At 40.6% G+C, this 23,706-nt stretch overlaps 1 protein-coding gene across 11 annotated transcripts in view; it reads right to left on the bottom strand.

The window, feature by feature from the left end:
- vps8 (VPS8 subunit of CORVET complex) overlaps positions 1 to 23,706 on the bottom strand; it is a 235,964-nt gene that overhangs the window by 206,894 nt on the left and 5,364 nt on the right. For all 11 annotated transcript variants that reach the window (XR_009797466.1, XR_009797467.1, XR_009797468.1 and 8 more), the window contains exons 2-4: positions 13,587 to 13,655; positions 7,275 to 7,405; positions 6,048 to 6,144 (exon numbers count right to left, since the gene is read on the bottom strand). Coding sequence is in view for 8 of the 11 variants with exons in the window: in XM_061837413.1 (XP_061693397.1) it covers positions 6,048 to 6,144; positions 7,275 to 7,405; positions 13,587 to 13,655 (297 nt within the window). In the remaining 3 variants the exon portion in view is untranslated. The remainder of the gene's footprint in view (positions 1 to 6,047; positions 6,145 to 7,274; positions 7,406 to 13,586; positions 13,656 to 23,706) is intronic.

The following is a 23,706-nucleotide window of genomic DNA, read 5'->3' as shown; positions in this document are numbered from 1 at the left end:
CCAGTCTGATCCACAGTATTGTTTCTTCTGTTCTGTTGTACCTAGCACTACCTAGTGGTCATTTTAGCTGTCAGACGCCGAAATGACATCCTATGCAGGGCTGTTTGTCAGCCAATTTGATAAAAGCTGCACATCGGGAAGATAGCTGTGAACAAATATTCGCCATCGTTTTTGGTTTGGGGTTTAAAAAAAAAAAAAAAAAAAAAAGCTATAAAAGCTACAGGTTTATAGATTAAAACCCTAGAAAACCCAAGACATCCAAATCTTTTTAAAATTTGAAGTACTAACTAAATTATCTTAATTTTATGCGGTGATAGGGCTAATTTGTTCATTCTTTTTAACGGCCGCAAGGGGGCACTCAAGCGGAAAAAGAAAGCGTGGAGCCAGTGGAATATATGTGCCGAGGAAGTGACTCTTACCAGTATGTTTTTTTTTTGTTTTTTTTTTTTTTAAACCGGCCCTGTTACCGTTGCGCCAGTGTTAGCGCTGTGCTCGTGTGTTGCTCCCATGTCTCAGTGATTTTTACCAGTATGTTTTTTTTTTTTAAACCAGCCCTGTTAGCGCTGTGCTCGCATGTTGCTACTGTGTGTAAAAGAATTTATTACTACTTCAGTTATTGTTCGAATTGTTTTATCATGCATTCGTTTGTTTGAAATAGAAAAATTCTTTTACATTACCTTCAATTAGTATGTTTTTTTTTTTTTTTTAAACCAGCCCTGTGCTAGCATTTTGCTATTGTGTTACTGCCGCGCCTCGTTGATTTTTACAGGTATGTTTTTTTTTTTTTTTTTTTTTTTTTAAACCCGCTCCGTGAGCGGTGCACTAGTGTTAACGCAGCACGGAGCTCAGAAACGACCGTGTTTCTGCCATATTACTGCCCCATCTCAGTGATTTAGGTATGTTTTTTTTTTCTTTTAAACTGGCTCTGTTAGCGCTCTGCCACCGTGTTGCTACTGTGTAGCTGCCAGGGCTGTTTTTTTTTTTTTTTTTTTTTAAACCACCACTGTTCATGCTAACGTGTTGTTGCTGTGTTAAGTTAAGGTGTTAAAACTGACAACTCTTATGTGTACCGTCTTTTTAAATCTCATGTTTCAATGTGGGCACTTGCAACTTTTACACAGGTGTGGCTCATGTATGTACCAAATGGTATTTCCTATACAAATATACTGGCTGAGGTTTATAATCCAATGCGCTCTGTAGGCCGGAAATTACGGTAATCAATAAGAATCAAAGGAACACTAAAACATCACATTTGGAAAAACTTACTAATTTACTTCTGGTTTAGATAATGGGTCACATATGACCCAGTGGGCCTTAACTACAAAAAAAACAATGCATTTGATACAGACACTTGAGACATTGGGCTTTGAGGCTAAAAAGAGTAACTGTGGTGCATTGTTTCTACAGTGGGCACTTAATGACAGTGGGTCATATGCGACCCCATGGGTTCTCAAGGATTAATAATGATTTTGCTTTCGTATTATTTTTCATCTATAATGTCTATGTTCCCACACATTGTCTGCGCGTGTTTGTATTGTTTTACAGTTTTGCATGGCTCCTATTTAAGTGCCCAAAGTCAACTCCTGCCTCTGGTGCTTTGTGGAAGAGTATTTAGTTTGATGCATAGCTGTGTACATGAACATATAGTGAGGCCAGCAGAGTAAAATGATTTCTTCATCTCGAGAGAATCTTCTCTGTCTGCAAAACCACATCAACACTGAAAGCAACGGTGGTTACACCAAACCCCAGCAACCAAAACGAACAGGAAGTCAGATCAGAATACAGAACAGTAACAGCAACTGAATGTTTTAAGTCGAGTGGCATTACAAGTTCCAGAAAATGAACGTCATGACAATAGACGCACAAGCAAAAACTTAAGCGGCATTTGGAAAAGCTACCTATGCAAAACGACAAATAGAAATGACGTGGATGTCACATTATAAAGTTTGAGTGGGGGAGGTGAAGACGAAGAAAATCTTGGCAGCGCCACGGGTTTTAGAAGTAGCAGATTTTAAGACCATATATGAAAACCCAGAAATCTTTCAGCGGCTTACCCGTTGGAACAACGTACCTGCAACTATGTCAATACAGTGCCTTGTGAAAGTATTTGGCCCCCTTGAACTTTTCAACCTTTCGCCACATTTCAAGCTTCGAACCTACAGAAAAAAAAATTCAAGAATCGACAACATGTGGGACACAATTGTGAAGTAGAACAAAATGTATTGGATATTTTAAACTTTTAACAAATAAAATGTGAAAAGTGGGGCGTGCAATATTATTCGGCCCCCTTGCATTAATACTTTGTAGCGCCATCTTTTGCTGTAATTACAGCTGCAAGTTGCTTGGGGTATGTCTCCATCAGTTTTGCACATCAAAAGACTGAAATTCTTGCCCATTCTTCCTTGCAACACAGCTCGAGCTCAGTGAAGTTGGATGGAGAGTCTTCAGCTCTGCCCACACATCGTCAATCAGATTCAGGTCTGGACTTCGGCTTGGCCATTCTATCAACTGTATAAGTTTATTTGTGAACCATTCCATTGTAGATTTGACTATGTTTTGGATCATTGTCCTGTTGGAAGTTAAATCTCCGTCCCAGTCTCAGGCCTTTTGCAGACTTAAACACGTTTTCTTCCAGAATGGTCCTGTATTTGGCTCCATTCATCTTCATCAATTTTAACCATCTACCCTGTCCCTACTGAAGAAAAGCAGGCCCAAACCATGAGGCTGCCACCACCATGTTTTACAGTGGGGATGGTGTATTCAGGGTGATGAGCTGTGTTACTTTTACACCAAATATATCGTTTTGCATTGTGGCCAAAAAGTTCGATTTTGGCTTCATCTGACCAGGGCACCTTCTTCCACATGTTTGGTGTCTCCCAGGTGACTTGTGACAAACCTTAAATGAGACTTTGTATGGTTATCATTGAGAAATGACTTTCTTCTTGCCACTCTTCCATAAAGGCCATATTTGTGCAGTGTATGACTGATTATTGTCCAATAGACAGACTCTCCCACCTCAGCTGGAGATCTCTGCAGTTTATCCGGAGTGATCATGGGCCGCTTGGCTGCATCTCTGATCAGTCTTCTCCTTGTTTGAGGTGAAAGTTTAGAGGGACGGCCGGGTCTTGGTAGATTTGCAATGGTCTGAAACGCCTTCCATTTTAATATGATTGCTTGCACAGTGCTCCTTGAGATATTTAAAGCTTGGGAAATCTTTTTGTATCCAAATCCCCTTTTAAACTTGTCCACAACAGTATCTCGGACCTGGCTGGTGTGTTCCTTGGTCTTCATGATGCTCTCTGCACTTTAAACAGAACCCTGAGACTATTACAGAGCAGGTGCATTTATACAGAGACTTGATTACACACAGGTGGATTCTATTTATGATCATCAGTCAACACTGGATCATTCAGAGATCCTCACTGAACTTCTGGAGTGAGATTGCTGCACTGAAAGTAAAGGGGCTGAATAATATTGCACGTCACACTTTTCAGGTTTTTATTTGTTAAAAAGTATCAAATATCCAATAAATTTTGTTCCACTTCACAATTGTGTCCCACTTGTTTCTTGACAAAAAATATATATATATATATATATATATATATATATATATATATATATATATATATTTATGTTTGAAGCCTGAAATACGGCGAAAGGTTGAAAAGTTCAAGGGGCCCGAATACTTTCACAAGGCACGGTATACATTTAAATAATCAGTGACATGAGCCAATTAGACAATATATGGATAATGAAGTGATGCAATGGGCACGTTTTTTTATTAAGCAGTGAACGGTGTGCAGCTCACACACCATAAGCATGTTTTCAACATTATCGGCCATGCTGAAGATAGTGGATCATCAACTCCTCAAGGTCCGCCCCAATTGGGCACCAGCCCAAAGGCCCTAGCCAAATCCCCACTAATGAAAATGACCGCTATTCAGGCAACAGCAAAGAAAATATAAAGTCACAGCAGACGACAGCCACGTCTGCTGATCTCTTGGATCTAGCCATCACCTTGGCCCATCGAGACCTAATTCTATCATTTTTCAAGATGATCGACAATTAACTGCAAAGTTATCGGTCTTGGAAGACTAGCTTCTGTGATGTAATTAAATGGTTCAACCTCAAACCTTGTGAAGAGCTTGATTTAATTAATAGGTGGATAAGTGGGGGGACACTGCAGCACACAAAATGAATCAGAGTAGTGCATGTCAATTATCTAGCTGACAGTCTTTAGATTGTGTGGAACTAGTTGGATAAGCATTATGATTCAACAGGACAAATTATCTGTTGTCACAGGGTGAGGGAATTCCCAAGAAACCATATCAGCTACGAGAAGAATTCGTAGACTCGCTGCCTGAAGTCCCCTCCTCGAGCAGTCACCTTAACATGGTGTAAGCGTTTGTGTGTCCCGATCTAGAAGATAAGTTGTCTGGGGCTTCATGCCCCTGGTAGGGTCACTCATAGCAAAAAGGACCAGACAAAGTACGAATCGAAAACCGTGATGAGGAATGCAAAAATTGGATCTCAATTTCCCTTGCCTGGCCGCAGGGGGCCTACTTTGGAGCAAGGCTTGTAGGTGGGGCTCGAAAGCGAGCGCCTGGTGGCGGGCTGCACCTATGGGGCTCAACCGGACACAGCCCAAAAGGTTAACATGGGTCCCCCTTTCCTATGTGCTCACCACCTGTAAGAGGGGCCATAGGGGTTGGTGATCCGATCCCCCGGCTACAGACACTAGCTCTTGGGACATGGAATGTCACCTCTTTGGCAGGGAAGGAACCCCTCTCATGAGCTAATTGGCTCCGCATCATTGAAGCTTCACCCAGGAACTTACGCTCGACCCTTTCCTTTGTCCTTCTTTTCCATCATTTTAGTCCATGCTGTTGACTGCACGATGACCTCTTGTGTTCACAATGGCGCCGAAGCACTGTGCTGATGCAAAAGCTTCCTCCGAAGGGCCCAAGAGGAAGAGGAGAATGATGACCATCAGTGAAAAAGTAAAACTTTTGGAAATGATCAAAGATGGCATAAGTTGTGCTTTTAATGTGGCAAACATCCATAAAACTACTTTAATAACTTTTAAAATGGAAGCAAAACGTAGTGACTCCACGAAATAAAAGGACTGTTCGAATGGAAGCTGCATTAGCATTGTAGATATTGGATTGCAGAAAAAGGCCCGGTGACGATGAAAAGGCTGAAGAAAGTGCTGATGAACCTCAAGCCAGCACTAGTGCTGCAAGGAGTATGTGAATAATCTGCAAGTACGCCATAAACGAAGACAAATTTCATTTGTTTGACATCTTACTGATAGCAAGTGGGGAGTATTCTGCCTATATCGTCACACGTATAGATTGACAATATAAAACAGGATTGTGTTTCTTGTGCTGGCGTTAACGACACCTTATGGTCATGTTAATTGTTGTCAGTCAGCTAATCATGACGTAAGTGTGGACATTTGACAGCCAATTTGATGAATGCTGGACATGAAAATATAGCTATGAACATTATTTTATCCTTTTTGATTTGCTCTTCAATAGGTACAATCTGTAAATCTATTATTTATATTTTAATACTGGTTGATATCCTAGTTGATGAATTCTGCACATGGGGAAACATAACTGAATCTTTAGTTATCCTTTGTGGTTTGCTCTTCAATAACCATAATCTGTAAAACTATTACTTTATATCTTAATACTGGTCGATATTCTAGCGTTATTCTTCACACCTGATTCCAGAGTGTGAGTTTATTTTCAAGGCTTTTGAAAATCTTATATACTCTCTACGTGACCTACCTTTGGAAAACGCAATTGAGTGTGTTTTTTATTGCTTTACAGTTTCACACACCTTCCATTAAAGTGCCCAAAGTCAAATCTCGTCTCCAAAGTGTTTGGTTTGGTGGCAGTGGAAGAGTGCTTTCTTCGCTGCACAGCTATGTACAAAAATTCATAGTGAGGGCGTCGCAGATACAAACATTACATTAGGTTGGATATACAACAGCTTTTTTAGACTGACAATGAACATGAATGTGTGTGCTTTAGTATTACAGCAGCTGAGATGATCTGTGCAGAGATGCCCTGAAGCCTGCTGTTCTGTAGAACTGATCCTTGAACTGTTGCTTTCAATTCCACTGGCCTCTTCTTCCTTAAAAGATGAACATTTCAACATACACAAATATTAACAGTGTTTTTTTTCCTCACTTACAAGAGTAGTTGAGTATCAAATTGCTATAAAAATAAAGGCAAATTCTTAAAGCTACATAACATTTTCCATTAAAACTACTATATTACACTAAAAATGATGTATTCTGAAAACCATTTGTGGGTAGCTTACAGTTTTTCATTAAATATGGTAATATACCAATAAACTGCATTCTGGAATGAATATGAAAATCAACAATGGAGATGCATAAATACTGTACGCTGACATTTCATGGGCAAATACATGTTGGTAGTCAAGTCTCATATGCAAAGTCATCATCCACCCATCTCCACTGTGGCAAATTCAGATGGTAAATTACAATGTATTTGTCGGGATGTTTCATTGCTTGTATACTTTTTTTTATATATCACAAAGTCTGAGAGCACAGTCCTATACACTCAACCGTAAAATAAGCCTGAGTCACTTAATTTCAAGCTTGTCCAACATCATAGATATATCATTAATATTAAATGTATTTCTAAAAACGATTATATTTTCCTTTTTATGGAAAACACTTGTCCTGGATGAAGCGGAGTAAAATGGAGGATGGCATGACTTTACATATTTGTTTCTCAAATAAATATTTTGGCCTCAAAGACCTTGATCTTTGGTGTAATTCTAGAATACAATAGTGTCCTCTATTTTGTTAAACCATGAAGGTTTGAACATTGTTTAAACAAGAAATGTGAGAAAGAACATCATTGGAGACATTTTAATAGCATTTTTTTTTAAACTGAATTGATCTTTTCTGAGTCTGTAGGATTTAATGGCTACATTAATGCTAAAAGTCAATAACGATAGTACTTCATAACTCAGTTTCACGCACTAAAAGGCTCTAGTTACACAAATGACTGCATAGTTTTGAACAGTATTTGGCATTAAGTGAAATTGCATTGTTGCTGGAGGAAAATACTGCATAGATACTTTAAATGTATACAGCACTAAAGCATGTTTCATACAAAGTGGGCATATTTTAACAGTGGGGAAAAAAAAAAGAAAAAGTAAGCTGTGTGTGTGGTGTGTGTGTGTGTGTGTGTGTGCGCGGAGGAGTAAGTGTATGTATGGGTTCGTGCCGTTTAAAGTGAGTTGGGTCTCCGCTGTCAGAGCTGGCAAGAGAAGCAGTATCACAGGAATGAGCATCAATATTTTCAGTATTCAGCACACAGGCATCCTCAAGCACAAATGGTTCATCCTCATCATCCAGCTGAAATTGCACAGAAAAACAAAAAATTTTAAAGTTAAGGGTAATAATTAAGTTTCCATTAAATCCATAAAAATTCAAACAGTTAACCGGTTTACAATACACAGTTCTTTAAATATATCATTATCCATCTATCCATCCATTCATAGATTTCCTTCCACTGATCCCAGGTCAGGTTGCGGTGGCAGTGGCTTTACCAGACCCAGACTTCCCACTCCGTTAGTTTATCTAGCTCTTCCAGGGTGATCCTGATATGTCCCCGGACTAGCGGGGAAACAGTCTCTCCAGCATGCCCTGGGCCATCCTCAGTCTCCTCCCAATGGAAAAGACACGAAACATCTCACCAGAGCGGCCTCTAAGGGGGGCATCCTAATCAAATGCCAGAGCCACCTCATCTGGCTCTTCTCAATGAGGAGGAGCAGCCACTCGACTTGAGTCCATCACGGATGAACGAGCTTTTCAACTTCTCTCTAAGGGAGAGGCAGGGGAGGGGAGGCCGCTTGAATCCTGGATCTTGTTCTTCCGATCATGACTGACATGACCATAGGTGGGAGTAGGAACACAGATCAACCAGTAAATTGAGAGGTTCGCCTTTTGCTTAGCTCCTTCTTTACCACAACAGATATTCTTATTAGTATGATAAGAATATAATAAATTTGATTCGTATAGCACTTTGAATATATCACTTTAAGTTCTATGCAATGGCAGAAAAAAAATTGCAGTATTTAGAGATGAAAGGGGACTTTCATGAAAAATTCCTGAAATAGAGATGAAAGTGGACTTTTGTGAAAATTCCTGAAATTACAAATGGATGGCTGTGGTGAATTCTGGCGATATCTGTGAACAAAATTCAGACAAAAATTGAAAGTAAAATTTCTAAGTCCTGACCAAAAAAAAAAAAAATTGGCCAGAAGTTCCCCAAAGGCCAAGCCTCGATTTTTTTGCCCCCCATCTCGTTACCACTGGATAGCACAAAATCACATTTGTCATTAAAATATGCTTAAAATATGCCATCTTAACACAAGACAAAAGAATTAAGTAAACTATTCAGTAAAAATACATTAAAATTGTCCTTTTCCCCACATTATACATATTATCGTATAGATATAGAATATGCACGAAAATATATCCTAGAATTTCTACACCGTACAGCAAAACATGTTAAAGAAGTTGATCTGTAGTAATTACTATTAACGTTTAAGTCTCAAACTTCTTACGTCGCGTTGTACCGATATACTCGACCACATTGCTCACACACACACACACACACACACACACACACACACACACACACACACACACACACACACACAAAACATGTAAAAGTGTGGTCAGTCATGCTCACAGATAAAGTTGCGGGTGTGATTAGGGATGGCCTTAAAATAACTTACTGGATTAATATTACATAACTGTAAATAAAAAAAAAAAAAGCAAAGATATAACTAAAATAGAAAACTAAAACTTCAAACAGAAATCATAATTTCCAATTTCAACTGATATTAGTAGAACATGATATAAAACGGTCTTTAAAATTTTTCATCAATAAAAATTCTTGATCTGACAAACTTGATCTGAAAAAAGTTAAATGCACTGGCCTGTCAAGGAATAAACACGAACGGTCTATACTCGTAATTTTTTGAAAATGCTGAAAGTTTACGTCAACATAATCGGCCTTCGTGGCAACAAGCTAGCGATACATTGGAACAAACATTCCTGTCGGCAAGCGTGACGTATTGTTGGGGGGGGGGGCACGAACCACGTGACTGCCGTAAATAGGAGGCCGGCGTGCTAGAACACGCCTTTATGTGCATGCGCTTGAGGTATTGGCCACACCTGAATCAAGCGACGAGGTGGATGATAGTCTGTTTGTTAATTTTTTTACGCCGTCACACTGCCTCGCGATCAACGCCACGAGCATCCCCGGTGTAACTGAATTTCCTTTGACACGGCTCACGATGTTGACGACTTTCAACGTAAATGTGTTTGCATTACATGACGCAGTTCTGAACATGGGCTTTCGTACATGCTCAATACGGTTAACTTGCATTTCCTGTTTCCGGATGAATACCGGTTGGAGCAGGCTTGTTTAGTTAACGTTTATGAAATAAACATGTAAATTAATGTCAAGACTACACAAAATAAGCGACGTCTGGAGAGAATGCAAGGGGAGGGGCGTTACCCTTACTAGTGTTAGTGCCTCAAAATGCCTACGCTCGTGAAAGCTAAACAACGAACTCAAATGCATGTTCATCCAATGTAGTCAACTAATAACTGGATTCATTTTAGGCAAATTTTCCACAATTTTCCGGGGCTATTTTCATGAAAATTAAAAAATCCGGAATTCCAGGAAAATCCGGAGGACTTTCATCACTGCTGAAAATACAAATGGAAAATTTTTGGAAATTTTTGAAAAAAAATGGATGGCTGTGGTGCATTCTGGTAAAATCTGAACAAAATTCAGACAAAAATTTAAAGTAAAATTTCTAATTCCTGACCCAAAAAAAAAAAAAAAAAATTGGGCAGAAGTTCCCCCAAGAGCCAAGCCCAGACTTTTTTGCCCCCTATCACTGGATGGCACAAAATCACATTTGTCATTAAAATATGCCAGTTTATCTCAAGACAAATGAAGTGAACTATTAAGTAAAAAGACATCTAAAATTGTCCTTTTCCCCACATTATACATATTATAGATATAGAATATACATGAAAATATATACTAGAATTTCTACACCCTACAGCAAAACATGTTAAAGAAGTTGATCTGTAGTAATTACTAATAACGTTTAAGTCTCAAACTCGTTACGTCGCGTTGTACTGATACACTCGACAACATTGTTCACTATCTTAGATATAGATGTAGTAATACTAATAGTACAATTAGTTGCCTTTAATATTTTGATACACACAGTCACTCACATTTGAAAAATGTACAGGTGTGGTCAGTCATACTCACAGATAAAGTTGCGGGTGTGATTAGGGATGGCCTTAAAATAACTTACTGGATTAATATAACATAACTGTAAATTAGAAATAAAATAAACAAATACATAACTAAAATAGAAAAATTTAAAACACAGAAATGATCATTTCCAATTTTAACTGATATTATTAGAACATGATAACTGTATTTAAATTTTTTCATCAATAATCAAATTGATCTGCCAAACTTGATCTGAAGACAAATTAAATGCACTGGCCTGTCAAGGAATAAACACGAACGGTCTATACTCAATCTTTTGAAAATGCTGAAAAGTTTACTTCAACATAATCGACCTTCATGGCAACAAGCTAGTGATACATTGTAACAAACATTCCTGTCGGAAATCATGACGTATTGTGGGGCGGGGGCACGTACAACGGGACTGCCGTAATTAGGAGGCCGGCTTGCTAGAACGCGCCTTTTTCTGCATGCGCTCCACGTATTGGCCACACCTGAATCAAGCGACGAGGTGGATGATTTTTTTTTTTTTTTTTTTTATAAACGCCGTCACACTGCCTCGCGATCGACGCAAAGAGCACCCCTGCCTGGTGTAACTGAATTTCCTTTGACATGCCTCATAATGTTGATGACTTTCGACGTAAATGCGCCTGCATTACATGAAGCAATTCTGAACATGCGCTTTTGTACATGCTCCGTACAGTTAACTTGCATTTCCTGTGTCCGGGTGAATACCGGTTGTTTTTTTGAACCAGCCTTGTTTAGTTAATGTTTATAAAATAAACACGTACATTAATGTCAAGACCACACAAAATAAGCGACATCTTCAGAGAATGCGAGGGGAGGGGCGTTACTGTTACTCGTGTTAGTGCCTCAACATGGCTACGCTCGTGAAAGCAAAACAAGGAACTCAAACACATGTTCGTCCAATGTTGTCAACTAATATTATTATATTAATATTCGGCAAATTTTCCTCAATTTTCTGGAGCAATTTTCATGAAAATTTAAAAACCCAGAATTCCGGGAAAATCCGGAGGACTTTCATCACTGAGTATTGAACATGTATTTTTCTCACCAAGTACAGTGGGTACGGACAATAGTCAGACCCCCTTAAACTTTTTATCATAATACTGCAGCAATTTGCTAAAATCCTTTGGATTTTTTTTCTCCTCATGTACACACAGCACCTCAAATTGGGGAAAAAAACTAAAAAAACTTTCTGCAGATTTATGAAAAAGGAAAAACTGAAATATCACACAGCCTTAAGTATTCAAAACACTTGCTCAGCATTTAGTATAAGCACACTTTTGAGCTAATACAGCCATTACTTTTTTTGGAAACAATGCAATCAAGTTTTTCACACATGGATTTGGGGATCCTCTGCCATTTCTTCGTGTAGATAGTTTCCAGTTTTGTCAGGTTGGATGGTGAACATTGGTGGACAGCCATTTTCAGATCTCTCCAGAGATGCCTAATTGGGTGTAAATCAGGAATCTGGCTAGGCTATTCAAGAACTATCAGAGTTCTTCTGAAGCCAGTCCTTTATTATTTTAGTAGTGTGCTTAGGGTCATGGTCTTCTTTGAAGAAGAAACTTCGGCCCAGTTGAGGTTCTGAACACTCTGGAGAGTTTTCTTCTGAGATATCCCTTGCTCGCTCATTCATCTTTCCTTCAATTGAAACCAGTCTTTGTTCACTGTTGGAAATGAATTGAGTTGAATGAATGAATGGACACGTGATGACCAGAGCCTGATGTTCTCTACACATACCGCTTAGAATTAAGGCCAGAAAGTTCTATTTTGGTCTCATCAGACCAGTGAACGTTATTTCTCATCATCGTGGAGTCCATCAGGTGTTAGGAAACTATGTAGGGCTTTCATGTGTCTGGCATTGAGGAAAGGCTTTTGTCAGGCCACTCTACCATAGCCCCAACTGATGATGCGCTGCAGTGATAGTTGACTTTCAAGAACTTCCTCGCACCATCTGACTGCATCTCAGGACCTCAGCCACAGTAATTTTTGGGTTCTTCTTTACTTCTCTCACCAAGCACCCCCAGCTCCCACCCTTTTGACCTCATGATTCTCATTTGCTCTGACATGCACTTTGAGCTTTAAGGTCTTAAATAGTTAAGTGTGTGACTTTCCTAATTAAGTCCAATCAGTATTATCAAACACAACACGACTCCAATGAATGTGTAGAACCATCACCAGGATGATAAATAAATAAGCAAATATAGTTAAATACAACTCAGGTGCCGGGTCTGAATACTTATGGCTATGTAATATTTCACTTTTGTTTTTTCATAAATCTGGAAAAAGTTCAACAATTCAATTTTTTCCGTCAATGAGTTGCTGTATCTATATTAATATATTATATTAGCAAATGGCTACAATACAACAAAGTGCAAAATTTAAGGGGGTCTGAATACATTGTGCTTAATGTACTGCCAAGGCAACTCAACTGGTTTCAAAGTGAGGAAGCTTTTAGAATGGGCCAGACAATGACCTGACTCGAATCCAATGAAAAATCTATGGAAAGAATTGAAACTCAAGGTCCATAATAGAAGTCCACAGAATTTTCAAGATTCAAAGACTGCTTGTGCGCAAGTATGGGCCAAATTCACAACAGTACAATGTGATTAATTTCTCCATACATGAGGCGTTTTGAAGGTGTCATTGCAAATAAAGGGTTTACATACAAAGTATTAAATAAATACTGGTTTGGAGGGTTCAATGCCTTTTCTGTCATTTCACATCACTACATTTATTTGTTCTATTTTCTTTGTATGTATGGATTAATTTGGTTATTCAAACACCTGGTGAAATTTTCACATCAATAACACCTTTGGAAATATATTTTCTGAGAAAAATTGTGACGTTAAATACTTATTTCTCAATACTCAAAGATGCTTTTTGCAGTGAAAACTATGTGCAGACAAACTAGCAAAATACAATTATTACTAACAGTAAACAGGGGCATGGAGGGAATAATGGGAGGATGGTCAGCTGTTGTAGGTGATGTTGAACAGTGGTGAATTTACTTTTACACGAGATTAGAGTGAGTTCAACAAGTCATAGCATAGTGAGGGTCCATAGGGTTGGAGTGGCAGTGAAAAAGGCCCTGTCCCCGACAAAGCAGAGCTTTGTCTTGGTGATAGGGATGAGACGTTTGGGATCTTTTTATGGCAGTCTGTACATCAATAACCACAACAATACCACTGCAAGATTTAAATTACAAAAATACTTCACCTCACTGAGGATGCTCTCCAAGGTGGGAGGTGTGCATACTTGGGGAATGTCGAATTCCTTATCGTCAATCTAAGAAAATAACATGGGAAGGGGGGGGGGGGGGGGGGAGAGAGAGAGAGAGAGAGAGAGAGAGAGAGAGAGAGAGAGAGATTTTCGTATAAGTTTCAACCAAAGTGCATGATCCATAGGTGATGTGTTTATAACCATTTATATATATATATTTTTTTTTATTATTCTTTTTTTATTTTCCCCCCGACGGCGAGCACCCATCCTTACATTTTCTTCCGTTTATCAGAGGTTGGCTCATGGGGACAGTATTTTAATAGGGAAGCCCAGACTTCTCTCGACATAGGCACTTCCTCCAACTCTTCCGAGGGAATCTGGAGGCATTCCCAAGCAAATCGAGAGAGTCTCTCCAGCATGTCCTGGGCATCCCCGGGGCACATCGAGACAAACAGTCGCACTCACAATGACACCCAGGGGCACTTTAGCAGTTACATATAATTAATAACTGGTCAATATGGACACTAATGACATGACTTTGGGTCACAACACAGGAACTGAAGTTTACTCAATTTGTTTTGTTTTCTTTCAAAAACAATGGCTTTCATTCAATCCATGAAGTCTGGCTCTCGCGCTTGATGTATTATAGCATTACAAACTCAGTGGACTAATACTCCCCAATTGGCTCACTCATCTTCCCTATATTTAAATATGAAGACATTACCTCAAATTCGGGGCACCGCGGTGGATGATAGTGGTTATCGCATCTACCTCACATTTTTGAAGACCCACTTTCAAATACGGCTTTTGCCCGTGTGGAGTTTGAATGTTCTCCGCGAGCCTTTGTGTTTTCTCTGGGTGTTCCAGTCCCTCCCACATCCAAAAACACGTATGGTAGGTTACTTGAAGACACTTAATAACCTAGGTGTGAATGTGAGTGCAAAATGGTTGTTAAAATGTGCCCTGAGATAAGCTAGCGACCAGTTCAGCGTTTAACCCGCCTCTTACCCATTGTGACCTGGGATGGGCTCCAGCATGCCCACAAACCTAGTGAGGACAAGCAGTACAGAAAATGTATGGATGGGTCTGATTGGTGAATCTCACAGATGTCATGCCCTTCAATGTCTAAGTTCAGATCAGACACAAGTCTTTCATCGTAGAAGTTATTTGTCCACATACTTTATCTCCACATTCCCGTAATTTAATTACCCTGTCGAGCACGTAAAAGGAGTTATGCACAAAAAACTAGACTTAAAAAAAAAAAACATTTGTTCAAGATGTACAACCAAAACAAGGTTTAACTGCATTTGCCACCTGGCGACTGTTAATTTCAGGCCCTGAAAAACAGTCAAAAGTAATGCGCAATTTAAAAAAATAAATAAATAGAAATAAAAAAAATGCAACAAAAAAGTCCCATTTTAAAAATGGATTCACTTACAAAGATGGAATACAGTATATCATATACTTACTGTATCGTACAATACTGTACTACAGGGAATCCTCGGCCCACGACAGATCTGTTCATACAGTAGCGACTTAACTCGAATTTCGACTTATGTCGGATTCCACCATTAAAGTCACAATTTACATCAAAATACTTTGTATAAAAAAAACAAATACAGTGCTCTCCGTAATTGTTGGCACCCCTGGGTAAGATGTGTTTTAGAGCTTCGAATATATATAAATATATTTTTAAACGATATGGGACCTTAATGAGGAAAAAAAAAAAAAAGAGAAAAACCCAACGTTCAATACAAGTGTATTTATTTAGTGGGGAAAAAAAAAAAAATCCTACATAAATAAATTATTTGACATCAAATAATGTGTCACAATTATTAGCACCCCTGGTGTTAATACTTTGTACAAGCCCCTTTTGCCAACAAAACAGCGCATAATGTTCTCCTACAATGTTTCACAAGATGGGAAAAGACAAAGAGGGATCTTCAGCCATTCCTCTTTGCAGGATCTCTCTAAATCATCCAGAGACCTGGGTCCTCTCCTCTTCAGCTCACCGAACAGGTTTTCAATAGGTTTGAGGTTTGGGGACTGAGATGTCCATGGGAGGAGCTTGACATTGTGTCTGGTGAACCATTTCTGTGTGGATTTGGCCATATGTTTAGGGTCATGGTCTTGCTGAAAGACCCAGTGACGACCCATCTTCAGCTTTCGGGCAGCAGATTTTGATTTAAAATGTGCTGGTATTTCAAAGCATTCATGATGCCATGCACCCTAATAAGGTTCCTAGAGACTATGGAAGAGAAACAGCCCCACAGCATCACTGACCCAACCCCATACTTCACAGTGGGTATGAGGTGCTTTTCAGCATGCGCATCTTATGTGCCACGCGAGACCCGCTTAAGAGTTTGTCGCCAAAAAAGCTCAATCTTGGTCTCATCTGACCAAAGCACACGGTCCCAGTTGAAGCCCTAATACCGGTTGGCGAACTCCAGACTTTGCGTTTATAATTGTGAGTGAGGGAAGGTTTTCTCTGTGCATGCCTCCCAAACAGCTTTTTGGTGTATAGACAGGGCCTGATGATTGATTTGGAGACTTTGTGACCCCAGGATGCTACCATTTGTTGTAATTCTGTAAAAGTGAGCTTTGGAGATCTTTTGATTTCTGTTACCATCCTCTCTGTGTGTGGTGGCAAAATAAATATGGGTCCTCGTCCAGGCTTGTATGCCACTGTTTCAGTTGTTTTGAACTTCTTAGTCATTCCTCTCACAGTGGATATGGTAAACTTTGTAAACTACTGTAGAAATGACAGAAATGCTTCGATTATATTTATCTCCTGGGAATTGTTAAGGGTGCCAATAACTGTGGAACAGATAATTTAATGAAAAATAGTTGTTTTTTAGTCAGGGATTTTTTAGTTTCTTACAATTCAATTTAGTTGAGGTTACATTTTCCAAAAATTTTCAGTGTGACAGTATTCTTTTGCAATAAACACTGAATTTATTTTAAGTGTTTTAACACATCTTAACCAGGGGTGCCAATAATTATGGAGGGCACTGTATAGTGGTGCCTCGGTTCTCGAACACAATCCGTTCCAGAAGACTGGTTGAAAGCCAAAACGTTCAAAAACCAAAGCACGTTCTCCCATTACAATGAATGGAAAATGAAATATTACGTTCCAAACCTAAAAACGTTTAAGCGATTTTTTTAGCTTTCCTGATAATAAACTGCATGGAAGAAATGCATATAGTTTAAAAACTTTATGTAATTAAATAAATTGGGAAATGTTTATTTTTTGCTTAAAATGTATGGTTTAACCTAGTAGAGTATGCTAGGCTGGGAGTGCATTGCCGTATCTGTAGTGACTCGCCTCCCAGCCTTGTAAACCTTTTGTTTTTTTATTAACAAAAGTGCAGAATAACTTCAAACAAGCAATAATGAGGGGGAAAAAAACATACATTGTTTTTTATTCGCACAAAGTACATAACGTAAAAATAATAAATAACTTAACTAGAGGTAGGGTTAATGGAACAAAAGAAAAAAGCAATGCAAAACAACAGTTTCAGATCTCTTCGATGGGGGTGACTCCCCCATTTTTCCACAGAGAACAACTAAGGTTTGTTTCTGCCATCATTTATGCACTTTTCTCAAGTGGCTTATAAGGTCATAAAAATTTTGCAGTGCTCTGCAACATTCAGCTTTATTTGGGTGATGAAGTTCTACAAAATTATGGATGCCGTTCCATTTAGCGCAGATAGCTTTAATATTGCCTTCAGCCTCAGACGACATTTCCTCCTCCAACATCTTCTTGTGCTCCTCCTGAAGGTGCAGGAGTTACTCAGTTGTGAGCTCAGCATGATTCTCCTCCAGCAAACTCGGCTTTGAACTTTTCCACGGTGGCCTGGTCCGAACTTGCAGCCTCCCCATGCCATTCTTTTGTGGAAATTTTCAAACTATCCTCGATTTGCTTTGAATTCAAAGCCATAAGGAACTAGACTGGCGTCTTTACTTTTTAAATCTCAATTCAGATTTCTAACTTTGGTACAAATCCCTTCCTCACCAACACTATCCCTAGCTAACTACTCCTCGCTCACAAAAATAAGAAGCAACGTTTCGACTTCCTCCAAGATCTGTGGTCTCTGCTTGGTCAACAAGGTTGCTCCTTTAGCAACATCACTTGCTTTGAGGGCATCCTTTTGTTTCAGGGTGGTGCTGATTGTTGATTTCGCCATGCCATACTTCTTTGATGGGTCAAACGCGCACACCAGATTCGTGCTCGACTCAAATCCTTCTTAAAATCGACAGTTTTACACACCACTTTCCTTTTTACAGCACCAGCAGTTCCACGTGCTTTCTTTGGAGCCATGATTGGGGGTTAATGTTGCTCAATTTGAAGAAAAAAAAGTCACTCCAGTACTGGGAAACATCCGCGAGCAAAGGAGTGTGTGAGTCAATTGGTTGTGCACGTTACGTTTTTACCGCTTTTCTCTGGGATGCGTTTGAAGGGACAATAACAAATTGTCGGCGGTCAGCTGGTCGGGTTGTTCAAATACCGATTTCCGTTCGAAAACCAAAACAAAAAAAAAAAATCTCAATTTTTGTTCAAAAACCGAGGTACCATTGTACATTGAAATAAGATGTACTTAGCATAAATGCTGAAAAGGTGGATGGAGAAGAAGGGGAGGCTGTGCTTGGCTATTAGTAAGGAACCTGGTCCTCAATCCTCTCCATCTCGACAAGTCTCAAAGATTATTTTGTGATCATTGTATCAGACATATGAAAGGAAGCCCTCACATGCGCTAAAATACGGGCTTTGTCTTAAACAACTGTCACCACGGTCAACCGACTGAAACCTTGGTGGTGTTGGCGTCTCTTCTTTCTCCAATCTTTTTATGATCTTGAGCTTCGTTTCCACGGTAATGGAGATTCTTTCGGCTGCAGAAGTTTTGCTAAAAGATACAGCTTTCTTCTTTGGGGCCATAATGTCTAAAAAGGAGGGCAAAAAATGCAAAGATACTCCTGGCGCACAAACACGGAAAAGCAATAGCCAGACAAAATGGTGGACGGGGGACAAGTGTTGTAAAGTCAAAATGTCCCGAGAACTCCCTGTATATGTACTATTGCATAACAGTCCAAAGAATTTGAGGTGCAAAGTATGCAGTGCATTACACTGTTTAAGTTAGATATAGTGAAAATACATTTGAACACCCTGCTATATTGCAAGTTCTCCCACTGAGAAATCTGAAATTTTCATCATAGGTGCATGTCCACTGTGAGAGACAATCTGAAAAGAAAAATCCAGAAATCACAAAACTATTTTTTTAATGATTTATTGTGTGATACAGCTGCAACAAAGTATTTGAACACCAATCAGCTAGAATTCTGACCCTGAAAGACCTGTTAGTCCGCCTTTAAAAGTCCACCTCCACTCCATGTATCATCCTGAATCAGATGCACCTGTGTGAGGTCATTAGCTGCATAAAGACACCTGTCCACCCCATACAATCAGTAAGACTCAAACTTGTAACATGGCCAAGACCAAAGAGCTGTCCAAAGACACCAGAGACAAAATTGTACAACTCCACACAGCTGGAAAGGGGTACGGAGAAATTGCCAAGCAGCTTGGTGAAAAAAGTTCCATTGTTGGAGCAATCATTAGAAAATGGAAGAAGCTAAACATGACTGTCAATCTCAAATCGGAGTGGATCCTCATGCAAGATATCACCTCGTGGGGTCTCAATGATCCTTTGAAAGGTGAGGAAATCAGCCCAGGACTACACGACAGGACTTGGTCAATGACCTGAAAAGAGCTGGGACCACTGTTCCAAGGTGACTGTTGGTAATACACTAAGACATCATGGTTTGAAACATGCATGGCACGGAAGGTTCCCCTGCTTAAACCAGCACATGTCAAGGCCCGTCTTGAGTTTGCCAATGACCATTTCGATGATACAGTGGGAGAAAGTTTTGTGGTCAGATGAGACCAAAATGGAACTTTTTGGTCATAATTCCACTAACCGTGTTTGGAGGAAGAAGAATGAGTTCCATCCCAAGAACACGATCCCTACTGTGAAGCATGGAGGTGGTAGCATCATGCTTTGGGGGTGCTTCTCTGCACATGGGACAGGACGACTGCACTGTATTAAGGAGAGGATGACTGTGGCCATGTATCGTGAGATTTTGGGGATCAACCTCTTTCCCTCAGTCAGAACATTGAAGATGGGTCGTGGCTTGGTCTGTCAAGATGACAACGACCCGAAGTACACAGCTAGGAAAACCAAGGAATGGCTCTGTAAGAGGCTTATCAAGGTTCTGGCATGGCCTAACCAGTCTCCAGACCTAAACCCAATAGAAAATCTTTAGAGGGAGCCGTGTTTCTCAGTAAAAGCCCAGATACCTGCCTGATCTAGAGAAGATCTGTGTGCAGGAGTGGGCCAAAATCCCTACTGCAGTGTGTGCAAATCTGGTGAATAACTATAGAAAACGTTTGATCTCTGTAATTTCAAACAAAGGCTACTGTACCAAATATTAACATTGGTTTTCTCAGGTGTTCAAATACTTGCTTGGAGCTGTATCACACAAATAAAAAAAAAAAAAAAAAAAAAAAAAAAATCATGCATTGCGATTCCTGGATTTTTCTTTTTAGATCATCTCTCTCACAGTGGACATGCACCTACGATGAAAATTTCAGGCCTCTCCATGGTTTCTAAGTGGGAGAACTTGCAATATAGCAGGGTGCTCAAATACTTATTTTCTTCACTGTATGTATCACAGCACAGTAAAAACATGCAAATCGACAAATGTAGTATGGGGTTTTAAAATAATTTTTGTTTCTACCATTTTTTTAAACTTATGTAGCCTTCCGTCCATTATTGTAAACAAAGTAGATTAAAGTCATTCGCTTGGTGCCAAACTGAACTTCTCAAGTGGACTTTCAGATTTGAGAGTTATTCCCCTTGAGAAGTATTTCACGCCACGAAAAGTCCCTTGCTTTAATTTGTAGTGCAGCTGTAAGATATTGGAAAGAACAAACTCGTTAATAGAGTCCTCCCTCCCCCCCAATATGTTGCTGATGGGCAATTCCCCTCAAATTCTGGCATTTCAATTCAAAGTTGCCACCTATTCCGTTCATACTATCAGCTAGGTGCAGCTTTCACGCTACACTAAAAAACATGATTTTTTTTTTCTTTTTAATTTCATGGGGCCTTCAAACAAAAACAGGACCTTTGTCCCTAATGTGCAAAGCAAAGCAAATTTATTTGTACAGCGCATTTCATACACAAGGTAACTCAATATGCTTTACATGACTATAAGGATTTGAATACAAAGAGATAAAACATTTAAAATGGAGAGAAAAAAATAAAAATATGAAAAAAATACGATAATCGAAAACAGCATACAGTGCAACAACAGTTTCAGAATCTGAAGTGGGAGACGAACATCAACTCTATCCTCAAAATAGCCCAGCAAAGGATGCACTTCTTGCGGCTTCTAAGGAAGCACGGCCTGTCATAAGAGCTGCTGAGACAGTTCCACACAGCGGTCATTCAATAAGTACTGCGCACCTCCATCACAGTCTGGTTTGGGTCTGCCATAAAAAAGGTCAAATTCCGGCTGCAACGGACAATCAAAACAGCTGAACGTATTGGCAGCACCAATCTACCCACTATTGAACACTTGCGCGCCACTTTAACTAGGTCAAGGAGCAGGCAGGATCCTTTCGGAACCTCTACATCCTGGCCACCAGCTCTTCCCGCACCTTCCGTCGGGTATGGCCTACCGATCAATGAAAGTCAAAACTAGCAGGCGTTCAAATTGTTTTTTCCTCTCTGCCAATTAAGTTATTAAATTCTTGATCAGCAAACATACTCTTTTCTGTCTTGTTCCGTTGTTGGGACACACCCTCACCTGCTGGTCCAATCAGTATGACTAATATATTCTGTTGACAATCGCACGACTATTCAACGTCACTTTAAACTGCTCCCTTTACACAATTGGCACTGCGCTGGTCGGTAACGGGAACTGAACGGTTAAGGGTTCTCTGTACAAGCTGACCATAATGTGAGGCATTGACCCACGCTTAAACGGTCTAAACCAAGACTGCATCTTTCACATCAGTTAATCATTCCTATTAGCTTAATGTCTCTTGTTCTTTGTTCTTATTAGTGTGTTTATTATTTGTTCTGAATGTCATACAGGGCAGCACCGACTGCTGGAGACAAATTCCTTGTGTGTTGTCACACACTTGGCACATAAAGCTGATTCTGAGTCTGAAAATTAAGAGCTTTCAACCGGGATTTTAAAAAAATTCACACTTCAGGCTGACGTCATCTCTATTGGCTACTTATTCCATTGGTGTACAGCATTATAGCTAAATGCTGCTTCAGCAAGTTTGCCGATTTGACATGAGTTCTGAGGGGATTGCATATCTGTCACACACAAAGGTTTCAAATCATCAAATAACTTTGAAGTGCCACTGACATTCATCCATGATCTACCGCTTTTCCGGGTTGGGTCGCGGGGTAAGTAGCTTCAGCAAGGATACCCGGACTTCCCTTTCCCCAGTCACTTCTTCCGGAGGGATCCCGAGGCGTTCCTAAGCCAGCCGATAGACAAAGTCTCACCGGCGTGTCTTGGGTCTCTCTACGGTGGGACATGCCCGGAACACCTCACCAGCGAGGCGTTCAGGAGGCATCCAAATCAGATTCCCCAGCCACCTCATCTGAATCCTCTCAATGCGGAGAAGGAGCAGCTCGACACTGAGCCGCTCCCGGATGATCGAGCTGCTCACCCCATCTCTAAGGGAGAGCCCGGACACCCTGCGGAGGAAACTCATTTCAGCCACTTGTATCCGGGATCTTGTTCTTTCGGTCACGACCCACAGCTCATGCCCATAGGTGAGGGTAGGAAAGTAGATCGACTGGTAAATTGAGAGCTTCGCCTTTTGACTTGGCTCCATCGTTACCACAACGAACCGATACAAAGTCCATCAATATACATCAAGCCAAATAAATCACTGCAGACACTGCACCGATCTGTCTGTCGATCTCCCTCTCCATTCTTCCCTCACTTGTGAACATGACCCCAAGATACTTGAACTCCTCCACTTGGGGGAAGGATCTCATCCCCGACCTGGAGAGGGCACGTCACCCTTTTCCGAGTGAGGACCATAGTCTCGGATTTGGAGGTGCTGAATCTCATGCCAGCCGCTTCACACTCTGCTCCAAATCGCTCCAGTGAGAGCTAGAGATCACGGCTTGATGAAGCCAACAGAACAACATCATCTGCAAAGAGCAGAGATGCGATGCTGAGGCCACCAAACCGGACACCCTCTACGCCTCAGCTGCGCCTAGAAATTCTGTCCATAAAAATTAAAATCGGTGACAAAGGGCAGCCTTGGCGGAGTCCAACTCTCACCGGAAACGAGTCCGACTTATTGCCAGCAATGCGGACCAAACTCTGACGGTGGTCATACAGGGACCAAACAGCTCGTATCAAGGGATCCGGTACGCCATACTCCCGAAGAACCCCCCACAGGACTCACCGAGGGACAGAGTCTAATGCCTTCTCCAAGTCCACAAAACGCATGTAGACTGGTTGTGCGAACTCCCATGCAGCCTCTAGGACCCTGCCGAGGGTGTAGAGCTGGTCCACTGTTCCACAGCCAGGACGACAACATCCTCTCCAGTACCCCTGAGTAGACCTTATCAGGGAGGCTGAGGAGTGTTATCCCTCTATAGTTGGAACACACCCTCTGGTCACCCTTCTTGAAAAGGGGGACCACCACCCCAGTCTGCCAATCCAGAGGCACTGTACCATACGATGTTGCAGAGGCGTGTAAACCAGGACAGCCCCACAACAATCGAGAGCCTTTTGGAACTCCGGGTGAATCTCATCCACCCCCGGGGGCCTGCTATCAAGGAACTTTTTAACCACATCGGTGACGTCAACCCCAGAGAGCTCGCCTCAGAGCACCCAGACTCAGCTTCCTCGTGGGAAGGCGTGTTGGTGGAATTCAGGAGGTCTTCAAAGTATTCTCCCCACCGACTCACAACATCCTGAGTTGAGGTCAGCAGTGCCCCGTCCCCACTTTATACGGTGTTGATGGTGCACTGCTTCCCCCTCCTCAGACGTCGGACGGTGAACCAGAATTTCCTCAAAG

Source organism: Syngnathoides biaculeatus, chromosome 12 (assembly GCF_019802595.1).
Source record: "Syngnathoides biaculeatus isolate LvHL_M chromosome 12, ASM1980259v1, whole genome shotgun sequence".
Taxonomy (NCBI): Eukaryota; Metazoa; Chordata; class Actinopteri; order Syngnathiformes; family Syngnathidae; genus Syngnathoides; species Syngnathoides biaculeatus.
The sequence above is the reverse complement of the archived record's forward strand: the minus strand, read 5'-3'. Positions and strand labels throughout refer to the sequence as shown.